The following is a 17,292-nucleotide window of genomic DNA, read 5'->3' on the forward strand; positions in this document are numbered from 1 at the left end:
TGACCTAAACTAAAAATGACCCAAAATGTGTTTGATCAATTTAGAGTTGATTTTTGCTTTTGGTGATAGGTAGGAGTCTTGTTTTAATCTTTTGCATGTGATCAGCCAGTTTTCCCAGCACCATTTACTGAATAGGTTCTCCTCTCCCCAGTTGTTGGGGGTGGAGGCTTTGTTGAAGATGAATTGGTTGAGGAATTGAGGTTTTGCTTCTGGAATCTCTATCCTGTGCTACTGGTCTATATGCCTGTTCTTGAGCCAATACCAGGCTGTTTTGGTTATTGTAGCTTTATAATAAAGTTTAAAGTCTGAGAGTATGATAGCTTCTGCTTTGTTTTTGTTTTGTTGTTGTTGTTTGTTTTTTGAGTTGGAGTCTTACTCCCTCACCCAGGCTGGAGTGCAGTGGCATGCTCACGGCCACCTCAGTGTCAACCTGCTGGGCTCTGGCGATCCTTCCTCCTCACCTTCCAAGAAGCCAGAACTACAGGCACACGCTACCATGCCCAGCTGATTTTTGATTTATTGTAGAGACAAGATCTAGCCAAGTTGCCCATGCTGGTCTTGAATCTGAGAACTCAGGCAATCCACTCACCTTGGCCTCCTAAAGTGCTGGGATTAAAGGCTGAGCCACCGAGCCCAGCCTTGCTTTGGTTTTTTTGTTTTTTGGTTTTTTTGCTGAGGATTGTTTTGGTTATTCGTGGTCATTTGTGTTTCCATATGAATTCCTGTATTGTCTTTTCCAGGTCTGAGTAGAATTCTGCTAGTAATTTAACGTGTATTGGTTAAATCTGTAGATTGCTTTGGGTAGGATGGACATCGTAACAATGTTGATTCTTCCAGTCCATGAGCATGGAATATATTTCCATCTGTTTGTGTCATCTTTGATTTCTCTGAGTAGAGTGTTGTAATTTTCATTGTAAAGTTCTTTGACTTCTCTGGTTAGGAAGATGCCAAGGTTTCTCTTTTTTGTGTGGCTATTGTGAATGGTAACCCTGAAATCTTATTTTGATAAATAAGGAGTGGTCTAGACACTTAGAAATCCATAAAGACTTTTTAAATGAAGTGTTGAATAAATGCATGCCAAAATGCATCATGTAGAGAAATTTTTAATTTTTTTTTTTTTGAGTCAAAGTCTCACACTGTCACCCAGGCTGGAGTGCAGTGGCATGATCACAGCAATCACAGCTCACTGCAACCTGGACCTCCTGAGCTCAGGTGATCTTCCATCTCAGAGTAGCTGGGACTATAGGCACATACCATATGTGCATACCAACATGTCCAGCTAATTTTTTTATTTTATGTAGAGACAAGGTTTTGCTATGTTGCCCAGGCTGGTCTCAAACTCCTGGACTCAACATATTCTACTACTTAAAATTTTTAAACTTGTATCTGGGGAGGAAAAAACATCCCTGAAAACAAAAAACATTGCAACAAATTTAAAGCAAGGAGATATTTTCAACATATATGACCAACTATATATCCCCAATATGTAAAGAACTCTTACAAATCAGTAAGAAAAAGATAATCCCCCCAAAAAGATAACCCCCACTTTAAAAATAGGCAAGGTACTTGAAAGAGTACTCACACAAAAATATATTAAAAAAACCAATAAACATGTATTCTTTTAAATTTCTATAGCAATAAAAATGTAGATTAAGAGACTACAGGTATAAAGTGACTACAATAAAAAATATTGTCAAAGTTCAGTATTGACAAGTGGTAAGAATTGGCCTCAGTCATTGTTTATGTTCTTGGTAAATATAACTTGGTAGACTCTTTTTGGAAGACAGCTTGACAGTGTCAACTTCTAAAATGTGCATTAGCTTTGACCAAGCAATCTGCATCTAGTACCTGTTTATCCTAAGGAATGATTGGACAAGTGCACAAAGATATACAAGATATACAGAATATTGTAGAAGTATCGTTTATAACAGCAAAAAATGGAAACAACTTTCCAAATTTTCTGTAATTGGAGATTGGCTTGATTCATTAAAAATGAAGTGTCGGCTGGGTACGGTGGCTCAAGTCTATAATCCCAGCACTTTGGGAGGCTGAGGCAAAAGGATTTCCTGAACCCACAGGTTCGAGAACAGCCTGGGCAACATGGTGAGACCTCATCTCTACAATAAATCAAAAAATTAACTGGGCGTGGGAGAGCATGCCTGTAGTTCCTTCTACTTGGAAGGCTGATACAAAAGAATCACCTGAGCCCAGCAGGTTGAGGCTGCAGTGATCAGGAGCATGCCACTGCACTCCAGCCTGGGTGACAGGGTGAGAATCCAACTCAAAAAAAAAAAAAAAAAAGAAAATGTCTCAGTGTATTTTTCATTATGGAAAGATAGCAATGAAATTTAAAAAGGAAAAAAGCAGATTTACTATGATTTCATAAATTTTTAAAATATAATTAAAAGTAAGTGTGTGTGTGTGTGTGTGTGTGTGTGTGTGTGTGTGTGTGTAAGTGTGTAAACATAAGAAATATTTTCGGGAAGTATTTTTACCAAAATGTTAACAGTGATCAGCTCTAGAGGGTGAAATAGCAAATTTTTCCCATTTTAAAAATACTTTTATATTGTCAGATTGTTTTTCTCAATAAGTATACAATGTATATAAATCCTCTGAAATAACATGGTTATTTCTGTTTTGAAATATAATATTGTAGAAATAACAAGCAAGTTAAAATACCGCCTTTAATCTCATAATATCAACAAGTTTTTCTGTCCAATTTAATAAACATTTCTTTGATGATAATAAAAACTTAACCTCCCAAAAATGATGATATCTGAGAGGCTTGGATTTCACTCAGATCATCTTCTGCAGATAAATATAACTTCTGATTGGTATCAAAACAAAAAGCATTGTATGGCTCTTCTGTTTTTCTAGACATGAGCTCTGTGGAGCTGTTCTTTTCTGTGGGACTCTCCAAAGCAATAGAATATTCCTTATGTATCTAAGAAAGGTAAACACAGATGCATTATCTTCTCTTGTGGCACACTAATGGTGAGATTTTATACATATTGACTTACCAAACTATTCTTAAAGAGATGGGTTCAATTTGTCAAAAATGGCTCCATTCTCTGGGTAACTTGGCTGTTTGACATGAATTTGCTTTTAAGGAATTTTGTGGCTCAAGTATTCTCCCACTTACTTTGGTTATGTGTGTCTACTTTTGATATAAAAGAGGCTTTTTTTTTCTGGAGATAGGGAAAAGACTGTGGGGAAATGCATAATGTGATTTATTTGAGTGAAGATAACCTCATTGGTGTTCATTACAGCATTTAAGTAACTATAGCTTTGTAAAACTTGCCTACTCTCCAGTTGAGAGACCTCATTCATGTTCATTTTATTTAAAAAGCATTACTTAAAAGTCTTTGGTAGGCATGACACAGTGAAAAGAACTTCAAAGTAAAAACCAGAAGGCCTAGGTTTTAGCTTTTTAGTAACTGTATGACCCTGGGGCCAGCAACTCATTTTTCTTCTCCCTTAATACAATGTTAAGGATCCCTAATGGTCTCCCAAATGGTCTTGATTCGAAGGTCAAATGAGATAATCTAGCTGTTAGAAAATCACGATGTCCAATGCAAGGTGCTTTTGTGAGGGGCAAGAAAGGTTCTAAGTGCTTTAAGGGATGTAGAGATGAATACAATATGATCCCTCCCTGTGGACAGGCTTCCAACCCGATCATAAAATCAGATCCGCAGCAAGAATGAGATTAAGCAAGGGAGGTGCAGGTAAAGGAGCTATACTGTGGACTAAGTACAGAACTATAAAGACTGAAATTACATTATGGTGTTATCTATTTGGCCAGTGTCACAATAGTCTACTATTTTTCTTGGAGGTGAAAATAAAGAGGGATAAGGAGGTAGTCTTATCCTAGTGAAAAGAGTTATCCCCATTCTTTCATTAAATCTTGTAGTTAGACATAGGAACTTTTAAAATTTTTACTTCATTTTTGAGGCACTCTTGCAAGTCAACATGAATAAAGCTATGCCTCCGGATTCCCAATGCATTCTCTCTCCAGAATTTTTCCCCAAAATGCTGATGTGGGCTGTTCTTTTCTGTTCCTGTGATTGTAACATAAAAGAAGTTCAGCTTCATGTTTGCCTTTATAAACATATTTTGACTTAGACATGTAGCAAAGAGGAACAGTGTTGTAAATTAAAGGATCACAGTCTGTGAAATTATCACCCCAAAACTCCAGCTGAGTATGAACATTCAGGAGAAAAACAAACAGACCTAATATTGCTAGCTTTCAGCCAGTCTTGAATAAACCAGAAACAATCAAGTGAACTTATACTATGAATGGTCTAGTGTTTAAGGCGCAAATGTATGTGCTTTCCTGTTTGATTTTGCTTCAGATTAAGGTATCAGCACAGATATCATACAGTACCATGAAGTATGGTAGGTGTATCAATAAAAAATGCATTTATCTCTAGGTTAAAAAAAAAACAAAAACAAGAAAACACTGACCATGACATGAATAACAGTAAAGAGATTTCTTTGCCATTTGCAACAAGCAGTCCTAGACCAGGCAGTCCTGGATTGGTGATCACCTTAACAACTCTACCTTCCTTCTCCCCAATCTTAGCAGAGAGGTCTGCAGTCATTTGTTCATTTCATTATTGCCACAAGGTGACTGCTGCCCACCTGAGAGGAAGGAAGACCATAGGTGAGGGAGAAAAAAGGATATGGCAACCAATTCTCTCAGTCCCTTTTAAAACGTACATAATGAAAGCCAAATGAGTAAATCCACCTTCCGTCTTTCACGTACATCTTTCTGGTGAGGACTCACTGGTGGGCTTATGGCCAACCCCGGACCAATCACTAGACAGTGACTATGGGAAAAAAAGGCTGTGACTGGACACTGAGTCAACGAACTAAAAAAAAAAATACCGAATGCACTCTGGCTTCTATTCTACCGGTTGAACAGATATAGGTGCTAAACAAGATTTTTTTTTGTCATTATTTAATTACCTTTCTTTTGTTTATTTAGCCTGTTATTTTGTATAATTTTTATCCTGTTTCTTTCTTTGTGTCTTGACACCTTTAAAACCTGTTATTATCAACTCAGCTCACAGGACATATGCCTCTCCTCAAGGTTGAATACTTCTTTTTAGCCAATTTCATGGTTACATTTGTAATCATGCAAAAGTTAAGTGCAGGCAATATTGGTCAAGTACAGCATTTCCTTCTATTTCTGTATAGGATTATGAGGACAGTAAACCATCTCAGAAAGGAAAAATTTATCAGAAACTGATTAGAGAAAATAACTATGTTTCAGGTCAGGCATGGTGGCTCATGCCTGTAATCCTAGCACTTTGGGAGGTCAAGGTGGTAGGATTGCTTGAACCCAAGACCAGCCTAGGCAACATAATGAGACCTTGTCTCAAAAAAAAAAAGATTAGCTGGGCATGGTAGCGCACACTTGTAGTTTCAGCTACTCGGGAGGCTGAGGCCATTGCCTGAGCCATGATTGTGCCTCTACACTCCAGCCTGGGTGACAGAATGAGACTGAATCAAAAATAATAATAACAACAATAATAATAATAATAAGTTTCAGAAATGCTCAGGTGGGAAAATACTGTGTATGGCATGAGTGAGAATGTTTCAGTGACTCCGTGCCATTTGCAGATGCTTCAGACCATGTACTACCATGCACTATAGGGTTTTTTTTTTTTTACAGAAGCCCAAGAGACCAGTGTAACTTTAAAGCAGACAATTTAAATGAAGCCTAGTTAGCTGCCTCTAATTACTTTTCTCATAAAAGGTACTAGAAAGAACATTTGACCCTTGAAGCTAAAAGTAGCACTTATTTCTCACAGGGAGAAACATTTGGGATTTTATTGGGGGTTTGCCTTCTTAAAAGACCCTGGAAGCAATATAAACACGTTTGGAGCTTTATGGTTCACTACTGTTTTTGTTCTGTGTTGATTTCTCCTATCTTTCCAATATTGCTAAAAATTGCATTCTACTGCTTTGTATTTTCTAGATTGTACCCTGTATACCCAAACACATGGCCTCAATTGTGGGTTTTTTAACATCAGAGTATTATTACATAGTAACTAAAAGTTAATAATTTGTACATTAACTATACACAAAGTTTATTTCAAATTGCAATATTTTTTCTCTCCCCACATTAGCAATAATAGAAAGACAAAGAAATAGGCTAAGGGACTTTGGTTTGGAGTCAGACAAAGCTGCTTTCTCATTGAGTCTCTATGATTTACTAGCCCCATTTTCTCATCTGTTAAAAGGAAATCACTGTTCCTACTACACAGAATTACTGTAAAAGAAAGAAAGAAAGTAATGTGGGTATTGTGTCTCAGGACATGGCCTAGACTCAACAAATGGCAGGCATCTTTATTAATAACAATAAACAAGTTGTGGCATTTGCTATCTCTTAGTTGGATTTGCAAGAACTGACAGTATTGAATATGACTTTTTTCCTTCCTTTTATTGACCATTCGACTAACGCAGACATCGGGACTTTTCTGTTTTATTCCTCTTTCATTGTCCAATTGCAAAACCTTAGTTTGAAAACACTAATTAGCTACTAGCAGTTAGTAATTAATTAAACAGTAATTACTAATTGTTGGGAAAAGTTTCTTATAACTTTGAGTGTAAGCCAATGGTGATTCTCTATTTGAACCATGTTCCCTCATTAAAGTAATATCTTAATCTCTGCAAGAAGCAAGTCCGAATAGTTTCTCCTTATTTGCTGATTCAGCAAGAGATAATTAGATGATTGTACTCAATGCCTCAAAGATTTTACAGAGCTCCATCGTCCACATCAGCTATGCCCTCTGACTAATCAATGTTACTGTTTATCAGTGAGACTGGAAATGCTTCAGAATAGCAGAAACAAGTTCTGTGATAGACAAACCTTAGTGTGGTTGACCCTGGGAATATTTACATTGATCCATGTAACTGCAGTGAATAATGTATCCATATTATAATCTTTTCTGATATGCTACAAATTCCTGAGCAGTTTTCTCTAAAAAAATAATTTTGCCTGCCCCCAAGCAGTTTACAATTACATAGCGGTTGAGATCCAGTAAAACATGAATTTTACTACTTGAGACACCACCATTAAAACTACATGATGTTTTTCAGTATTTAATACATGAACATTAAACACTATTTGAAAAAAATTAGAAAAACAAGAAAATGCATAAATTGTAAATTTTCTACCACCAAGCACAGCCAACATAAGCAGTCTGGTAAATTTCCTTTATGCATTATTTTATAGCTATTTTTAAAACTTATTTTATCATATGCATTTTAAGGTTATTATATTATCTCTATAAATATTTGAAATATGGATAATATTCTGTCAAGTAGATGTACCAGTTTACTTAAGCCTTCCATTTGCCCTATAGTCTGAGACTATATTATGAGTAATCCTGTAAGATTCATCATATTTTATAAAATTGTCTCTAAATTTAGCATTATTTCCTTAAGATAAATTTCAAGAAGTGAGGTTAATGAGTCAAAAGGTTTATACTCATGTATGATGTATGAGTGAGGTCCCAATTTCAGATACATTTGACAACTGTAGGTTTTAACTTTTTAAAAAAATAAGTTGCTTCTTTGATAGTTTATTTAAACTCACATTTATTAGATTGACTGAAACTTGGTAAAATTTGGTGTATAGTACAAAGAGTTCACTTTTTCTCTAGTATGTTGCATTTAGGATTTTCTGATTTCCACCTCTATCTCTTTTAGTTTTACAGGAGATTCTAAACTTGCCTCAAGTATGCGCTATGTGGAAACACAATCAATGCAGATAGGAGCATCCTATACAATTCAGTTCAGTTTGGTGATGGGATGTGGCCAGAAATACACTCCACATATGGACAACCAGGTGAAGCTGGAGTATTCAACCAACCATGGCCTTACCTGGCACCTCGTCCAAGAAGTAAGTCTTATTTTCTTTGCAGCTTGTGATAGGTAACCTTTCCCTTTTTACACAGGATGAATAGAAATCACAATTTTAAAAGTCTTGGTTTGGTTGAAACAAAACAATGTTATTTGTCATTGAGAATTGACATAAAGTCAGCAAGGGATTACAAGGATGCCGCATTCTTCACTATCAGCTACTAAAGGGTAATGAGAAATAAAAAGAAACAAGAATAATTCTAAAAATGGATACTCTCAGATGGTATATTTTGAATATTATTTTCTCTAGCCCTCTTTCTTGATAATGTGTCTCTTTCCTTTTTTCCTATAACATTTCCTCACCTGTTCCTGTTCTAAGTCTCTTTATCTGTAGATAGACCATATTAAGAATGTGGTATCTATTGTCTTTAGGAGCAGAAAGAAACATATAGATCTTGGAATAAAATTTACTTCTTTATAATATCCATATCAGTAATCTCCCATCATAATAAATGCATAAATGTCATAGTGAATAGAATAATTTGTACCATATGCCAATGTTAACAGGTCAAAAAATTGAATTATAATTCATTTCTGCTTGTACATGTGAGAATTGGGAGACATTCCTTTTTGCTAACGGCATCTCATTTGAAATCATTTCTTAAATGTCTTTGCTTCACAGAAGGAGAAATCATGGATCGCATCCATATCACAAATAGTTCTAACTATAGCCCATAAACCACAATTCAGCCCTTCTCTTGTCTTTATAAATAAAAGTTTTGTTGTAACAGAAAAAAAATTGTTAATATTATGACATTAGATTTCTCAAAGGTCTTTTTCACTATAGTGGGTGAGTAAACATGTTTTCCCTGGGGAAAATAAAGTTGAGTTTGATTTTTGCCTGATTCTCTTCTAGGAATGCCTTCCAAGTATGCCAAGTTGTCAGGAGTTTACATCAGCAAGTATTTACCATGCCAGTGAGTTCACACAGTGGCGAAGAGTCATAGTACTTCTTCCCCAGAAAACTTGGTAAGAGATGACATCTTTAAATATGGCTATCACTTTAACTTTTACTATCTCTACTAGTATGACTTGAATATGAAGACAAGATAAGCACAATGGCAAGATGTTTATTCATTGTGTTTTTATTATCAAAAGGTCAAATCTTTTACATAAAGGATTTTGAAAAATTAAGCTAATGACAAATGTGAAAATTTGGCTTCCAAACTGTCCTAGCTTTTTCTGATCTCTATTCTTGCCCCAGCTTTTTCTACTGATGAGAGAATTCCTTTGGGTTTAACATACAGAAAAAGAACACAGGAATCTAGAAATTCAAGTAGTTCAGGTTGCAAGGCTGTTTTGTTGCTACAAAGCCCTACTTTTATGTCAAATACTTAAACTCTTTTTCTTTATTCACATTCGTTCATTAACAATAAAAATTATTCCTCAGGAAGCAGAGACCTCAGTAAACTTGGGAAAAAGTTACAGTTGATAATGTGAAAGAAAAAAACATAATAATTTTCCCAAATATTATATTATTTTGTGATGGAATAATCACTCAAAACAGTGTGATATTTGGAGGAAATATTAAAAAATTAAATATTATGGACAGTATTTAAAGCTCTGGGTCAGGATGAACTTACCCCAAGAAAAGACCTTAGACTGGAAATTAGAAGGCCTGGATTCTAAATATAGCTCTGCTAGGATTAATTAATTACATGACCTTAATCATTCACCTCTTCAAGTCCAGTTCCCCATAAGTATAATGAAAAGATTTAATTAGATGATCTTAAAGATCTCTCAAGGTCCTGAAATCCTAAGATTCTGTGATTTGGGCAAAAGAGAAAGCATAAAAGAGACATACAGTATGTGTTTCTGTGGCACCTGTCTTCCAACAGCATTTTTTAAAAGAGAAAAATACTAAATAAACTTTCTTAAATTCTCTTACATAAAAGTTAGGCTTATCACAAAAACAATTGGTTAGATAACCTAGAATTATTTTTACACCTTTTAGTTGAAGATTGAGTTACTGCATGATGTAAGAATGTCTCCTTTATTATTTTTAAGGGTGCATTATTATGTCAGTTGGAATAAAATGCTTGAAATTTGATTTCCACAGATTTTTTTAACATCCAACTGTGAGTCATTTCTTGGATACTCTGTTAATACTTTGTATAACAAGTTACTGCTTTCTGTAATATTCTACTTTTTAATGTCTACTGCTGGGAATATAATCAAGACTTTTATTTAATTTCAATGACATTTCAAATACATTTATCAGACATGCGAAACAGCACATCAAACAACTGAAATACTGGTCATACTGGGTGTACAGCTACTGAGGTCTATTTATTCATTATTTCACCATTAAATTTATTTCTATTATTATTTTATAATCATTGGTTTTTATTCACTGACGTGAAGTGCAATTTCAAAATTATGGTAGTAAGATAATAGTGATAGTGTGTTTTAGAGCTGTCTTGTCATTCCTAGAAGCATTTTGAGCTGTCATTCTTATTTAATGTAACTTAGACAATCTCCAAAAAGTTTTTCCTTATCAGAAAAACCTTTGCAGGTTATTTTACCCTCAAATTGTGTGCTGCATGATTATATCTTAGCTCAAAAGATAGTACCAAGTTGAAAGTTTCAGTATAGTCAAAAAGGTTGATTCATATCAATGTTAAGTAGATACTAAAATCTTTTAGTTTCAACACAGTGTCTGCCACACAGTAGGTGTGCTCACTGAATGTTGGGGGATTAAGTAGAATTTTAATTTTATGTTCCTCATTGAACCAAAGAGATGTTTTATTATAAAGTATCTCTTTGTACAAACAGAAAAAAATTCTACTAGGTTATTTCCCTGACTGTTTGCCTTTAAGAACATATAATAAATAATTTAATTCTGCTTTTCCTAATTTCCCTCAAAGCCCTGGATAAAGACAGCTAAATATTTTTAAAAAAACAAATAACCCAGTAGGATATTTATTTTAGCATTCCTATGACTAATACTTAAACTAAACATTATTGCTACATTTTTAAAAATAGTAGTCAGTTAGTTATAGTCATTGTTTTTGGGTCTATAATGCTTAAAAACTCTGCTATAAAGATAAAGTATATTTACTCTCCTTGACAAATTTATTTATTATATTTATTTCAAACTTTTGCAAATAGCATGTTTTTTTCCAAGCATTGGGAAAGGGGGTATAATTTAGTTTGAAGCAGTATTCCTTTTTTGGCCAAATCTTTGTTCTGTTCTTTGTTTTTCAAACATATGCAACTATAAATGGAATGCATAAAAGCAACTGTGGTCCCTGCATTATCAAAGATCTGTTAACTTTGGAAAATGTACCTGATAGGACAACTTAGAGAGGAAACATCAAATATATACACCTGCTCAGAGGAATTATATTGTATATGAACTGAACATTTGTTACCCGATGAAAATTAATTCAGTTTTATGAAAGACATTTACATAAGAACAGGGCCTAATGAGACTCAAACAGCTGTCAGTCGCTGACTTCGTAAACAAATCAACACCTAATGACGGAATGAGTTTCAGAATAATTGGACAAATGTAATTACAGGAACTCTGAAGGTGGAAAATACAATTTAGTCAGCCTTCATTTACCTTGATTCTTCAGGTAACCTAACTATCAAGAGATGACTCAATGCTATTTCATTTCAGACTTCAAGTTTATACAGAGGGAAAACATCAAATACGAGAGTCAAGTTTGTTGCTTTTGGGAATTCATAGAGTTTGTATTTTAAATGCAAGTCAATTTCATTTCATGACCCACACCGCAGTAGTTCTATTTTCAGACTCAGTCCAAAGTGTACAAGATTTTCTTCCTAAGATGACTTAGTTTTCAAAGAAAGAGAGGGAGAAATGGCAAGTTAAATGTTTGTACTGAGAGTGATATTTAGTAATGATGCAGCAAATCAAAAAGATCACACCTTGGCTTTTCACACGTGACCAGCTGGAGATTGCTCACATGACTAATTTTTTTCCTCACTAAAAATGAAACCAGTATTCCATCTCTTTCCCCTGCCTTTTCTCTTAATTAGCATCATCACATGAAACGGTGGATTGCAATTTCAAGTGAAATATTCCAACTTAAGTTGTTTTTATCTTAAGGAAATATTCTGTATGTTTTTCAAAAGTTCATTAGATGCATGGAAGGAGTAATTTACTTGGAAAAATAATTTAGAATGTGTCTGCATGTGAAAGAAGCTAAATAGGTAATCCAAGGGTAGGTTCCTGAAGCCCCTCTCCACCCTCATTTTAACTTTTGGAGTAACACAACCTAAAATTAATGTATGCCATGGGTATTGTATAGGCATGTAACTGCAAAGAAAATAAAATGTCACCTTGGCCGACACATCACCAGAGGAGTCATTATACTTGAGAGCTGGAAGCGATCTTAGAAATCAGTTTGCTCAAACCCTTTATTTGAGAGGTGAGGTACTAGAAACCCTGAAGCCTTCAATTTTTCACTAAAGGTCACACAGCTGATATACTGCAGAACCAGCATCCTGGGGTCTTGTCCCCAAACTCCTACTACGTTCTTTCCATTACCTACAGAAGTCAGAACAGGCTGCCCTTGCCCTTTGCCAACCTGTTTATCCGCTCAGTGACTCATTTTGTTTGTTTTTGGTAAACATTTTTGAGCATCTACTTTATTCTGTTCCTGTACAAACTATTGCTCACAATAGTCACCTGTGGCTCTAGACTTAACTCAGGTTATATCATTCTTAAAAGATTGAAGTCTCCTTTTCATGATAACAAGGGTGCGTGAGTCTTATTTAACTCTCTGCTGTAGAGTGCTGTGCTCTAAGACATTATATCTGCTTTTAGAGTAGGTTTTTCTAAAAACTATTTTGTACTGGGACTACGCAAATTGTGATGTCTATTTGATTACAAATATAGACCTATTACCATAGAAGAGGTAGTTCATCTGTCCCCTTGTATGTCTCATGACACAGCAAACCTGTGTCCACTGGATGCACTTTAGTGAATCCTGGAATTACCCTACTAGGAATGAAAATGCAACCTGTTAACTACAGATCATTGATAAAATAAACAATAAAGACTTAGTCTGAATCTTAATAGTAAGTTACATACTTAGGGAGTACTTAATATGTGGGTAATTGTAGACTTTAATGGATCATTCAGATCTGTATCTGTATATAGTGTGCTTGGGTAAGGTTTACTCAATGAAAACGAGCAATGCTATCATTTTGCAAATCCTTTGTTGTTTGTTTTGTTTAGCACCTTGACCAAAAAGAACTAATCACAGATCCCTGAAAAATCCTTCAGGTGAAAAATATGCTGTAATTTTAAAAAGATATTTTATAAAAGCCAATGAATAAAAGCCTTCTTGACATTGCTCTCAAAATATCCACTTCTTTAGACTCTATATCTGGTTTCATTGAATTAAGGTCCCAAGTGTTTCTGTATTTGTAATGAACTATTTAATTTCTCATCCCCACTTAAGATCAACTTGTCCATGAAACTCAAGCAAGTTAGAGTTTGAGAAATAAGAAAAACTTAGCATTCAGATGTTCTTATTTGTAATACAGTAAGTACATTGTAGTATGTCCCCTCAACCTCTAAAAAATGCCACCAAACACAACTTTTGTTTTATGTTGAGAGCTAACTGAAAGTCTTCCAGTAACTAACTAATGGAGTGTTAATTGAAAGGAATTGTATTACTCTGGGTTAAACATCTTACAGTGTCATTATGTTACGAAAGATAGGCTCAGTTTAGTAGATATCTTTAATTTTTTAAATATTGTTTCTTAGTACTTTTTTCTAGCATCAAATCTATGCATCAAAAAATCTGATATTGTGTTTTTCTTTGAAATGTCCCAAATTAAGATAGAAGTACATCTAATATACAGATTTATTTTTAACTTCATGATGGACTTGTTGCATCGCACAGTAATGGAATTAGAGGAAAAATGATGGGTGGCTGAATACAAGTTTCAGAAAGTCAGATATCTGAAAGATTTTGGGCTCTGACATTCTTTGTCTATGCCACTGCTTATTGGCTGAAACACTACTTTTATTACTATACCTTGTTCCTAGGTCCAGTGCCACCCGCTTCCGTTGGAGTCAGAGCTATTACACAGCCAAAGACGAGTGGGCTTTGGACAACATTTACATTGGACAGCAGTGTCCCAACATGTGCAATGGGCATGGCTCGTGTGACCATGGCATGTGCAGGTACACATACCAGAGACCTCTTCTCACAATTTGTATCTATAAGGATCAGCAGTGGTCAACAGAGTTATGTAGATAGACTGTTATACGAAATAGCTAAAAGAAAAAAATCCTTCTTTCTGTTCTTACTTAAACATAAAAGTTTAAGTACAAAATCATATATTTTAAACCTCAAAATTTAACCTCAAGACAAGGCCTCCTGGGTTTGAATTTCCGAGTTTATTAAAAGAGCCTTGCCATTGTTTCCCTTTTCTTCCCCTGACAGTCTTAAAGCACTAGTCAAACACTGCTGCACACTCTCCTACAACACTTCACTGGAAAGCTCAAGATTATGTACATGGGGAGATGGTGATTTTTGCTAATGAGGAGAAAGGAACACACTTGAATACTTAAAGACTCTAACAAATGCAATTTAGTCAGGAACTATAAGATGTGGCCACAGTTACATGTTGGTTCAGCAGACAAATATTTGTATGTGACTTTTTATGGCCACAGGAAAATTCCACCATCCCTCACCCCCACACACGTGCATAAACATACACATCAATGTCCTTCTTCATTACAACTTGATGCCAAAATTCTACCCTTATAGTATTATTTTTATGAAAGGATTAAATCAATTTAGGGAGAGTATGAAAAACTAAGGACTATTACTACCACATACACAGACTAACTCTGTAGAGGAAAAAAAATCTAGTGTGAATGATGAGGCCTGAGCATAAGTAAAACATGGGAAATGTTTTAGGTAAGAGGACCATTGCATTGGCAGGTGGTTCTATGACTTGACTACTCAGCTCTGCTCTCTCATAGGTGTGACCAGGGATACCAAGGCACTGAATGCCACCCAGAAGCTGCACTTCCTTCCACAATTATGTCGGATTTTGAAAACCAGAATGGTTGGGAATCTGACTGGCAAGAAGTTATCGGGGGAGAAATTGTAAAACCAGAACAAGGGTGTGGTGTTATCTCTTCTGGATCATCTCTTTACTTCAGCAAGGTATGACCAAGAGCTAGGATACATTATCAAGGTAGTAACTAGTTTAATATGGAACTAGTTCGCGCAACAGTCTGAACTCCAAAGGTGTTACACTGAAATGGGTTTATATGTTCCCCAAGTTCCCTGCTTTTGCCTGGGCTTTGTCAAATTCCCATCTCTTAACTACAACTTGGGAAAATCTTGTAGTTTTATGATTATTTTTGATTACTACAAATCCAGGATAGGCCAGTTTAAAATTTCTACCCTCCATGTACCTGATTTATCTGTTTGTTTTAAACATGTGGGGTACAATTCAGGATTAGGTACGTAAGTGGTCATCATACAGGTGAGGCTTGGGCCTCCCATTGATCCTCACTTCACCTGGTTTGGGATCAGGTACCCTTATTGATGTTATGTGCCTTCTCCTCCTCCCCTGGCAGTGTCTCACTTACTGTCAATTCCTTTCCTGTAGTATTATAATAAATGTTCGGGATCCTCTTATAAGTGAGAACATGAGGTACTCAGTTCTTTGTCTCTGTGATAGATCACTGAGTATGATGGGCTCTAAATCCATCCAAGTTGCTGCAAAGTCCATAATTTTGTCCTTCTTTATGGCTGCATAATATTCCATCGTGTCTATGAACCACATTTTTTTTTCAGTCTACTTTCAATGGGTAGCACAGTTGGTTCCATGTTTTTGCTATCGTGAATAGTACTACAGTAAACATGCATGCACAGGTATCTTTTTTGTAGAATGATTTGAGTTCCTCTGGGTATAGTGCCAGAAGAGGGATTGTTGAGTCATATGGAAAGTCAATTTTCAGATCTTTTAGAAATCACCACACTGTTTTTCACAGAGGTTGTGCTAGTTTACACTCCCACCAACAAGGTAGAAGTATTCCATTTTCTCTGTATCCTCTCCAGGATCTGTTGTTTTTTGAGTTATTCATGATGGCTATCCTGACTAGAGTTAGGTGGTATCTCAGTTTGATTTTGATTTGCATTTCTTTGATGGCTAGTAAGGCTGAGCACTTGTTCATGTATCTGTTGGTTGCTCGTATGTCTTCTTTAAGAAGTGTCTATTCATATACTTTGCCCAATTTTCAATAGGGCTGTTTTTTTTTTTCCTTTCGGCACATTTGAGTTCCTTGTAGATCCTGGATGTCAGACTTTGTCAGATACACAGTTGGCAAATATTTTCTCCCATTCTGTGGCTGTCTCCCTACTCTCTTGATGGTTTCTTTTGTTTTGCAGAGGTCTTTCAGTTTGATGAGGTTCCACTTTTCTATCTTATCTCTTGTACCTGATTTAAATTCCATTGCTTTTTCTCCTCCCTTGCCAGCCAAGCTTGTGTCTTGAGGGTCCTTGAATAGAACAGGTGCTTGGTCTCTTTTCACCCTGCCCTTTGGAAAGTGTAAGTGTGAGACCTGGAGTGAGAGGTGGGTGAAGGTAGGGTGGTGGAGCTTGGAGGTTAAAGACTACAATTCTAGAGCAACATTGCCTGTTTCAATCCAGTTCTAGCACTGCCTAGTTCTGTGACTTTGAGCACATTATTCAGCCTCCTTGTGTCTCAGCTTCCTTGTCTACAAAGCAAAGATAACAAGAGTAGATACCTCATTTGGGACGTTATGTTGATTAAATGAATTAGTACTTGTAAATAGTGTAGGCCAGTCCCTACCACATAGAGAATACTTCTATAGGTGTTTATGAAATCTTTCTATCCATTAGTCTCAGGACTATGGCTGGAGGAAGGAGCACTAATGGTGGAGGTGGGGGTATACAGTGCTATTCCTAGGGAACTGGCCAGCTGGCCATGGTGGGCAGGCATCTCAAGCTCTATTCTGGCTTGGTTTGGTGGCTGCTGGTGGTGTCTGCTAATGTGTGACTCTTCATACAAGTTTTTCTTGCACTATTCAACTTTCCCAGTGGTAGCACCAGACTAAGCATGCAGATTGGTAGACACCAACTAGGGGCTGGGCACAGTGGTTCATGCCTATAATCCCAGCACTTTGGGAGGCCAAGGTGGGAGGATTTCTTGAGTCCAGGAGTTCAAGATTAGTATGGGAAGCATAGCAAGACCCTGTGTCTATAAAAAAATTTAAAAATTAGCCAGGCATGGTGGCATGTGCCTCAGTTCTACTCTACTGGGAGGATTGCTTGAGCTCAGGAGTTTGAAGCTGCAGTTAGCTGTGATTGTGCCACTGAACTCCAGCCTAAGTGA

At 36.0% G+C, this 17,292-nt stretch overlaps 1 protein-coding gene across 1 annotated transcript in view; it reads left to right on the forward strand.

Moving 5' to 3' along the window:
- RELN (reelin) overlaps nt 1-17,292 on the forward strand; it is a 534,724-nt gene that overhangs the window by 367,155 nt on the left and 150,277 nt on the right. Inside the window, exons 20-23 of the mRNA XM_008065395.1 lie at nt 7,720-7,912; nt 8,789-8,901; nt 13,961-14,098; nt 14,906-15,092. Of these exons, the coding sequence (XP_008063586.1) occupies nt 7,720-7,912; nt 8,789-8,901; nt 13,961-14,098; nt 14,906-15,092 (631 nt within the window). The remainder of the gene's footprint in view (nt 1-7,719; nt 7,913-8,788; nt 8,902-13,960; nt 14,099-14,905; nt 15,093-17,292) is intronic.

This window comes from Carlito syrichta, unplaced genomic scaffold (assembly GCF_000164805.1).
Source record: "Carlito syrichta isolate Samal-C Ts95f unplaced genomic scaffold, Tarsius_syrichta-2.0.1 Scaffold308277, whole genome shotgun sequence".
Taxonomy (NCBI): Eukaryota; Metazoa; Chordata; class Mammalia; order Primates; family Tarsiidae; genus Carlito; species Carlito syrichta.